The sequence below is a fragment of the Fringilla coelebs genome (assembly GCF_963513975.1).
Source record: "Fringilla coelebs genome assembly, chromosome: Z".
Taxonomy (NCBI): Eukaryota; Metazoa; Chordata; class Aves; order Passeriformes; family Fringillidae; genus Fringilla; species Fringilla coelebs.
In genome coordinates, this window is record NC_140031.1 from 53,851,790 (window position 1) to 53,861,692 (window position 9,903).

Consider the following 9,903-nt stretch of genomic DNA (forward strand, 5'->3'; position numbering starts at 1 on the left):
AGCTGATACTGTCAAAAGTATCTTTGTCAGGGAAGGGTCCTGTCCCTGGTATACTGTCACCTTAAGGTTAACTTGTACTTCATACAGAATATGGATATGGAATAAGGGAAAAAAGTTGAGCAATCTAATGTGCAAAATAGTTTAACTGCAATCCTTACCCTCTTCAGGAAAAAACAGATGAGGATCTGGTAAACATACCTAATGGAGGGTGGATAAAAAAATTACACTTGAGGTCTAAGCAGAAGTGCAGAAAAGAAAAAGGAATGAGTTACATTGAATTGTACTTGTGTGTGTATGAGAACTAAATGGATTGAAGACTCTTGTCTATCCAGCACATGAATAGTTCACACCTAGACTAGAATCAACTAATTTGTCCAAGATTCCCTATAATTCTAAAATAAATCGGCCAGAATTACCTGTAACAAAAAGCCTGTTCACTGCAGTGTACAAAAATGTTTAAACGAGTTCATTTTTTTTCTGGCATAAACAGATTAATAAAGGAGTCTTCACTCAGCTGTTTAAAATAAGAAGCATATTATTTTACTAGTGTGCGCCACAGATGTGGCAGGCCCCACCTTAAGGAGGGATGTAATTCTGGTGTAAACAAACTGTGTTGTGAAACACTACCCAACCTTTAGTATGTTACATTGTGGTATGGAGTGCATGGTACTGTATTATGTTCAGTCAGGCACCTTAAATCTGTTCTATTACCTGATATTTTAATTTTTAAAATCATAGGTATTTACAGCGAACAGTAAAGCACCCAACCTTGCTACAGGATCCAGATTTGAGACAATTCTTGGAAAGTTCTGAGGTATTTATGTTTCTTTAACTTCTCTTATTTATTTCTAGATATGGTAACCTACCAAGCAATATATTCACTTTTTATTGAGACCTAATCCCCTAAATTAACATGAAATCAAATTGGACCATGCCCTTCATGGGTAAAATGGCACGGGCTACTTAGGTAATGGTGTGCCTCAGGCTCTGGTAAAACTTACAGTGCTAGTGACAGAAAGCTATTTGCTGTATAGTGACTTCTCAAGTGAATCAGTCTTTTCAGTTCTGATGCTTGTTAAGTAAGATCTAAAATTAAACTGGCTTGGAAGCAGCTCTCTTGCCTCTAGGAATCCAGCTTGAGGTATATTGGAAGGATAATGTGAAAATGCTGGCAATGCTGCTGACCAGGCTAGGTATTTTTGTGAATAAGGATTTCAATCCCCTATACCATTAATCTGGTACCTTCCACAATAATTAATACATTGTTAAAGATACAATGTATCTCTTTATAAATGTGCCTAGTGGTTTCACTCTAATACTGAACTGTGTTTTGGTTAGTGTCAGTATCTTAGTTATACTAATAAGTCACAGAGGCCTCCCTACTGACAAAAGCATCAGTAGATAACTTACAGTGCGTTTGTCAATGCTACTGACAGACAAAACATTACATGAAGGGTAAATGGTCTGACATAGGGGCCACCTTGTATAGCATTTACAGTCTAGCCTGCATAGTAATATCAATTAAATTTAAGGTTTGTTAATTTAACTCCAAGTGTTTCTCAGTACCTAAGCAGATAACATACTTGAGGTATGTTTATACCCTTATATTGAAAAGTAAAAAGTCATTAACCTTTTATTATCAGCATGCAGTGCATGTGTTGCATTACAATTAAATGTGTAACAGAATTTCCTTTGTCTAATTTGTTATAAATCTAAGCTTTTCTGTTCCTGTAGTGGCAGTTTGTTTATTGTAGCATATAGGTGGCCATTTAGGACATTTGGCTAGTTCATAACAGCTTTGGACAAGTGGTTTGTTTGTTCCATTTAAATGTAAAGATGTAGAAGAAAAGTAAATAGTCTATATTTTTAAGTTTTCCTCTTGAGAATGTAGAAGTAGTAAATTTGAGAAATTAGATTCCACTATATTGAAACACACAGGACTAAAGAAAACACTATATCCTTTTCTTTCCCCCTTGTGCCCAGTTAAACCTCCATCCTTTTAACCAGTCTCTTTGCCCTTATTTGTCATTCAATTCCAGCTGCCGAGAGCAGTTAACACCCAGGCTCTGAGTGGAGCAGGAATATTGAGAATGGTGAACAAGGCTGCCGACGCTGTCAACAAAATGACAATCAAGATGAATGAATCGGATGCAGTAAGAGCTGATTTTTCGGCTTGAATAATGAGATGAATTAATGAGCCTCAACAATTGCATTTTAAAGCTGTAGAAGTAGAAAATGGGTTATTAATTTCCTTATTGGCTTGAATTCTTAGCCGTATCAGTTGACCACCCTGGAAGTACCTGGATAATTTGCTTCTTTAGAACCAGAAATGTTTTTGGTAATCTAATTTGTAATGCTTGACTCTTTCATCTTTTGTCAGTGGTTTGAAGAAAAACAGCAGCAATTTGAGAATCTGGATCAGCAACTTAGGAAGCTTCATGCCAGTGTTGAAGCATTAGTCTGCCACAGAAAAGGTAACTTTACTTTTACATGAACCTTAGGAAATGGTGATGAAACAAGAGCTCAGCATGTCAGAACTCTTAACTAAAATAGTTACACAACGTATTTTAGTGCAAAAATTTTCTACTTGTATCTTCTATTTTAAGCTGCTCTAGTATTTTTGTATACCTGCCTTTAATTTTAAATTTAACCATCTGACATTCCTAGAGTCACTATAATGATCTAGCATATTTTTTTCCCTTGTACTGTGTCATTATCACACCTAGCAAGTGATTCCTACTACAGTAGACATCCATAAATTTATCTTCAGGTCTCATGGCAAGAGTAATTTCTTTCTGAACAAAAAGTGGCTGCCTAAATCCATCTAAACATCTTTTGGTTTAGTATTGCTCTGTTAATTGAGTTTAAGTGCTTACATGGGAATATCTTATTCTTAATTTAGTCTGCATAATGATATACCCTCAAGCTACTGTTAGGGTAAACTTTTCTGGGAAGATAAGTAGTCACAGAGTATCAATTTTTTGTTTGCTTATTTCAGATAGAAGCAAAACCTGTAAGCTTATATTCTAATAACCTGTGATGGTCTTTGTCAGTGATGGATTTCTATCAGATAATTAAAAAAAGAACAAACATAATAAAAACCAAAGCAAACCAGACAAAACCCTAAACAAGTCACAATTATGAATTTGTAGCTCAAGAAGACCGTAAGTGTGTTTTCTGACAATATTGTAGAATGTTAAAATATGGTGTTACCTTTGAGTGTTTCCAAAAGTATGTGAAAATGTCATAAGTAGCTTTCTCATAATTCTAATCAAGAATTACTCTCTGTAGTAAAAAAAACCTTTAGCAACCTATCCACAAGGCTAAGAAATATTTAATAAGTAATGGAAAGTGGAAATCTTTGTTTACGGTTGATTTGACGCCTTATAGATTTGAAGAAGTGTTGGATCATTGGGGTTTTTCTAAGAGTTGTGTTCAAATAGTTACAGTTTTAAATATCTGAAGACAGCTTCCTTCTGCAATCACTTCTGGTGATCTGATGGTTCTGCAGGTGGAGCAAAATTGCAAACTGACCTGAAGTAATTTGGACCAAACATTTGTTCAAAGGTCCTTCATGGAACTAAACTTTGTACAGGATTACTTACATGGGATTTGAGACAATTGCACCAGTATTTGTTAATAAATAAGCTCAAAAACTTCACTTGCACAGGTACTGATAATATGTGAGCTTTGGTTTTTTATTGTAAGGCATATCAGAATGTGACAATACATTACAGTATGCACATGTAAAAGTTACTTAAGAGTCAATAAACAGCCCAACAGAAATAAATTCCACTCATGGGAGTGGTGATTTTGTGAAAGGGTTGGTTTTGTTTCTATGCGGAACTAAATGGAAATACGTGCTGAAAACCTGTTAAAATTGTTCTGAAATTTTGCTCTGTAGGTGACTTTGCTTTTGTTTTGTCAGTTTGCATTTTCTCTGGAATAGGAAATTGGATAATACTTAAGTGACTTTTTTTTCATATCTTTTGCTGAACAGAGTAAGCATGACATTAACAGATTTGGCAAAGCATTTACTGACTGAAAGTTCTTTTGCACAGGAGTCTGTCTCCTAAATGTGGTTTCATTGTGATGTCCTTGTGTATCTTACTGTGATCTTTACCTTCATTTCAGTTGGTTAAGTTAAACCTCTGCTCCACTGATTTATGCTGCAGAGTAATACAAAAAATTAACTAAATCATGCTGAACATTACTCCTGTGTTTCAGAGCTTTCAGCCAACACCGCTGCCTTTGCTAAAAGTGCTGCCATGTTAGGTAACTCGGAGGACCACACTGCTCTATCTAGAGCTTTGTCTCAGCTTGCAGAGGTTGAGGAGAAGATAGATCAGTTGCATCAAGAACAAGCTTTTGCTGATTTCTATGTGTTCTCCGAACTGCTTGGTGATTACATTCGTCTGATTGCTGCAGTAAAAGTGAGTACTACTAGGAAAAATACTGATTTAGCATTTAAAGTCACATTCCTCAGCAAATAGGTTTAGGGTAAATGAATGTGTGCATTTGCTCATGATGTTTGCCTGATGTTCTAGCAGGGTAAAGTGAAAGCATTCATGGGTTATTCCAATGATAAAAATGGCTGTGATCACAGATGTGAATGGAGTGGTTAGATCCAAAAAAAATGCAAATCTACTTTGAGCAGTATTGATTGTGTACAGTATTTGGGGATACTGTACTGTACTGTGTCTAAGCATACAGCATCTGTTTATTTCAGATTACTAACTGTTACATAAATATGGAAGAATGTAATTTGGTATTCTATATTTAGTAGATAGCCAATCATGTCTTTAAATAAGAAAAAAACTCAATTTGTGGATCTACATCTCATTAAAGAAATATTCAATTTAAGTGTAAGCTATGCTGCACAGCATGATTAGGTTTAGACATGGGAACAGGTATCTCTGAATTCCTTCGAGAAATACCTCCGAACTTACCAGGTTATTGGAAGTACATATTTTTCTTTTGACTTTGTTTCTCTTTTTTTTTTTTCCCATATGTGTACTTCACTTCTGCTCCCTCAGTCTGTTGCTAACATAAATGTGTTGCTGAAAATACATGTAATACATATGCATGAACAGTTTGCTAGTATCTGCAGTTAGAGAATTGTCTGCATGATAGAGCACTTACTATGGTTGTTTTGGTAGTGTTTTTTTAAAATGAGGGGCATAAAATAATTTGGAGCACTGAAGTGTCTGCTCTGAAAAGGGTTCTTGAACAGCCTGTCATTTGTGGAAGGTATTGAACTGTGCAAGTATGATGTCAACTGAAATGCAATACATAGTAGACCCACTAAGGTTTCTTTGAGTATAGTACTTGTTTCAACTTTATCCTAGAATTAATTTTTCCTACTGGAATTTGGATGGGCCTAACCATTCCAGTTGTTCAATAAGTTTGTCTGTTCTCACAGGGTGTGTTTGACCATCGAATGAAATGCTGGCAGAAGTGGCAAGATGCTCAGGTCACTTTACAAAAAAAACGTGAAGCTGAAGCAAAGCTCCAACTAGCCAACAAACCTGATAAGTTACAGCAAGCTAAAGATGAGATAAAAGAGGTAATGTTATCAAACATTATTTTGGAGGTCAGACTTTCTGCATTGGCTCATTCATTCTGCATTAATGCTGCTTTATACCATTTTTGTTTACAAATCACTTACTGTTTCCCATATTTACTGAAATTTTTAAAAGGAATTTACTTAAAGCACTAAATGTGTGCAATTTTAACTCATAGTAAGACAGTTAATACTGTCTCTACAGAATCTGGGAGATGGGAGGGAGGGAATATGGACCAGTTGGTGCTTTTAACTGCTAACAGCTCACTTGGATAGGCAGAGGAGAATTTCTTGGTTTCTAAAGCTGACTTGGGTAAATCCAGCAAAGACAATTAATAGAGAGCTATTACCATGTTTTGCTTAAATATGCAGCTTTTCTACCCATATATATGTGCATGTATATATGGTGTAATTTCAGTGAAAATAAATCTAACATGTTGAAGTGTCATAATTTATACACTTTTTCTATCATGCTTCACTAAGGAAATTGAAGAGGTAGGACAACTTAATTATTTAACACTAATGCATTCTGAGTATGCTCTAGTGCCCTCCCATTAAATAATGGAAGAATGTTATTGCAGATTTCAAGCTCTTTTACACCGTTGCTTTGTTTGGCTTCGTCATTGGTCACTAACACATGCTCCTTTGTTCTTTTTGCCCTTTGGTACATACAGTATTTAAATTACTCATTAACTTGATTTTCTTTTCCTTAAAGAAGTCTTTTGTTTACTGAGAAACCCTACAATTACTCTTGTGTGACCACATTCTTGTCGATTGCCTCTACTGATGTCACCATGCACAATACATTTCCTGATTACTGGTAGTAGTGGGAAATAGTGGTCGTTTCCCAGTCCCAGTATTAAAGCAATTACTTTCTTCTCAAGGAATTCTTTTTCCTGCATTATTGGATAACTAGAGAACATTTTTAGTAAACCCACAGTTTAAGTGTGCCAATTGAAAATTCTCACTGCCACTGAAATGTGTTCAGAATTGCTGAATTCTGTAATAGTGGACCCTCTGGCAGAGGAATTGGAAAGTGGAAGCCTAAGCAGCTTGAGCATCATCCATTACTCGGTTGTTTTTTGCGGATAAAGGGACAATGGATGGTCCTAGAGATACCTTATTGAATGAGAATTTTTCTCCTTGTCATACAGTATAAAATGGCAAACTGTTACCCAATGATAATTCACATAGGATCTGGGCATGATAAAACTGAAATGTTGAATTCATTAGGCCTGTAGAAGCTTTCACAGAAATGTCAAGCACCTCTGTTTGATGTGGTAGGAAGGTATGGGCAATCCTAATCTACTTTTCCTCAGCTGTGTTTTATACTATTTCAGTTACTAGCTAACTGTTCAGGCCGATCTTCCATGAAGAAAATACCATTATGACTTACTAAAAAGCATCATGAATTTCCATAAGGGCAGTCAGGGAACTGTGATAAATATATATGAAAAATATAAATATGGAGATGTTTATTGGAACATAGATTATGTTTATCTCATACCACAGCAGAAACTTGACACTGCATCACAAAATGCTTTTGTGAAATAAGTAGCACCACTGGATTGCTAACAGCAAGATGCTACTTGGAGCATGTTGCTTCCCTGCTGTTTTTTTCCTGATGAAGATAAATGTGACTGAATGTATTTGTTCTCAGTTAAGATGAACAGATATGGTTGCATTTCAAAGAACTGCTCTCCTGCAGTGGGGCTCTCCGTTTATCTACACAATCATCTTAAATTTAATAACAATGTAATAGGTGTGTAAAAACAGCTACAGGGCCATGTAGATGCTAATGATCCCTTCTTGTCTAGCTGGATTCTTTTCACAGAAACTAGGAGAAACAATCTGGTGTCATATATTGTTACACAAATACAGTGTTCCCAATGTGGCATAACCCCATAAGAAACATCTCTTCCTCTGAATTTTCCTCTAGTGATCTTGTTACCTGCAGTAACGTTTCTAGTCCAGCTTTCTGTGAAAACAGTTGCCACTGAAAAAGAAGGCTTGTGCTTTGGAAAGCAGATAAACATATCCTCAGAGGCTTGTCATTTGCAACAGAAATATGATAGTGATAATCAAATACTTGACCAGAGGCAGACATGAAGGTTTACTCATCTCTTCTGGAATTAGGGAAGTATAAGTAACTAACTTTAGACTCTTCCAAGCTTGATTGGACAGGTTTAGATTCCTTTGTATGAAACTTGTAAAGGGAATAGTAATTAAAGCCTTTGAGATACATTTTGTTTTCTAAAAAATATTTTTTAAAGGTTGTTAAATGTTCTTAATAGCAGTACAAAGATATTTTTACATTTTATCTACAGATAGCATTGGCTTAAAGATACTTTTGTTGTAACTGATCTGATGACGTCCTGTAACACAAATCTGAAATTTTTATTGTAAGATTTTCTTTTAAATAGGCCAAAACAATCAAATAGGACCTTTTAGCTCTTAAGCGACTATCAGTGTGCTAAAAAAATTACAGGTAGACTGAATGGATAACACAAAATCTTAACTCTGTATGTCTTTCCTTTGCCAGTGGGAGACAAAAGTTCAGCAAGGGGAAAAAGATTTTGAGCAGATCTCCAAAACCATTCGCAAGGAAGTGGGAAGATTTGAGGCATGTATAATTTTTTTCCAAGTAAATGACAGTTCTACTTTACATAATATTGACATTACAAGTAAAATTTGTTAAGAAGTTAATACGCCATAATTTATTTATTAACAGAAGGAACGAGTGAAAGACTTTAAAACTGTTATTATCGAGTACTTAGAGTCGTTAGTGCAAACACAACAGCAGGTAAGATAAATTTTAAGCTTTGTATAAGTTAATAAATAATATATTCTGTATTAGGTTAGTTAGAAAAATATGTGCTTTAAGCACAGCTGTCTCTAAAACATTAAGAGCCACTAGTCTGTACTGTACTGGTGAATGACATGATGATTGCAGTTTCCCAGCCCATGCAGAACTGTAATTCATGGAAGCAATGGAGAAGGGATATAGGCAAGCAGAGAGTCTTGTTATCTTCTCAAACTGAATTAGTACTTTTACTTAGAGATTGGAGTAAATTGTAATCAGTATATGCTTACACTTCCTGAAGAGACTTGGATTCTTAAATGTTTATTGCTCTTTTTAAAAAGTACAGAATATTCTTGAATATTGGAAAGCATTAAAACAGTTTTCAGTGTCTGAGAAGTAGGTCTTGTTACTAGAAAAAGTACAGGCGCTTTCTTCTGCTCATGGCAGGAAAAGAACCCTCCAGCTTTGTTTAATTTAAAAAACCTGAAAAAACAGTATCTTTAGTGGTAAAAGTAAGTGACTGATCTTTAAAAAAATCTGTATCATTTTATTCTATAGCATTGTCTTCAACATGTGGCAACATGTCTATAGTTATGAGCAGATTTGTGTATTTTTTACTTGTGTTTTTTTCTTGCACTATTTAAAAATAATAATGAATAAGTACCTACGTTTTTACTTTGTCTTGTGGAGGCAAGTTTACTGCAAGAGGAAGTAAGTATGCATTGTGGTTTTCAACATTTAGTACCTAATGATTGATTTTCCCTTCTCTTCAAGCTAATAAAATACTGGGAGGCATTCCTACCTGAAGCCAAAGCCATTGCCTAAAAGAAGAATATTCCAAATGGCAAGACACTCTGGATGTTTGTCCTGGATAAAACTAAATTCCACAGTGAAATCACTTTAAATCATCCAAATAAACCACTATATATTTTATGAATTAACATGTGGCTTTTTTTTATATACCACAGCATTTTATTAACAAGCTGCATGTCCTGACCCTGTTTGAAGTGGACTGTGGCATGATGTTCTGCAATACATTGCTGAATTGAACACTATTGTGTCTTAATACTTGCACTAAAATGTGCACTGCAAGGCCAGAAAGCTGATATTTTTGTTCTCTACAACACAATGTTCTGTAGTATGTTTACCTGATCTTTATGAAACAAATTTAATTGCATCGATTAATGTTCACTTAAACATTCCTGTACAAAATCATGTTTTTGTGATTACAATAATAAAGGGATGTACCTTGTGAAACATGAAGCACTCTGTCTGGTGTCTTTCAGTACTTACTGGTGTTCTTAGGAGTACTGTCTAGAACAAATTAAGATGTATCCAGGGCAAACCCAACATTTTACAAAGAGTGCTGGAGAAGGTATTAAAGATGCACAAAAAATTAACTGTGGTAAACTGTTCTGGTTTTAAATTCTAAATCTCTTCATTATAGGTGTTCTTTTCACTTGAAGTTATCACTGCCTTGGCAAAGTCTACTGTGTTAGTACTCATAGGGTCAAAATACATGCTTGGGCAACAGACA

At 35.2% G+C, this 9,903-nt stretch overlaps 1 protein-coding gene across 2 annotated transcripts in view; it reads left to right on the forward strand.

Annotated features, from left to right (window-relative positions):
- Window positions 1-9,594, forward strand: part of SNX2 (sorting nexin 2) — a 29,388-nt gene extending 19,794 nt beyond the window's left edge. For both annotated transcript variants that reach the window (XM_084225331.1, XM_084225332.1), the window contains 8 exons: window positions 739-814; window positions 2,040-2,153; window positions 2,381-2,474; window positions 4,228-4,433; window positions 5,423-5,566; window positions 8,106-8,186; window positions 8,295-8,366; window positions 9,141-9,594. In XM_084225331.1, coding sequence (XP_084081457.1) covers window positions 739-814; window positions 2,040-2,153; window positions 2,381-2,474; window positions 4,228-4,433; window positions 5,423-5,566; window positions 8,106-8,186; window positions 8,295-8,366; window positions 9,141-9,191 — 838 coding nt within the window. In that variant the 3' untranslated portion in view covers window positions 9,192-9,594. The remainder of the gene's footprint in view (window positions 1-738; window positions 815-2,039; window positions 2,154-2,380; window positions 2,475-4,227; window positions 4,434-5,422; window positions 5,567-8,105; window positions 8,187-8,294; window positions 8,367-9,140) is intronic.
- Window positions 9,595-9,903: the final 309 nt, after the last annotated feature.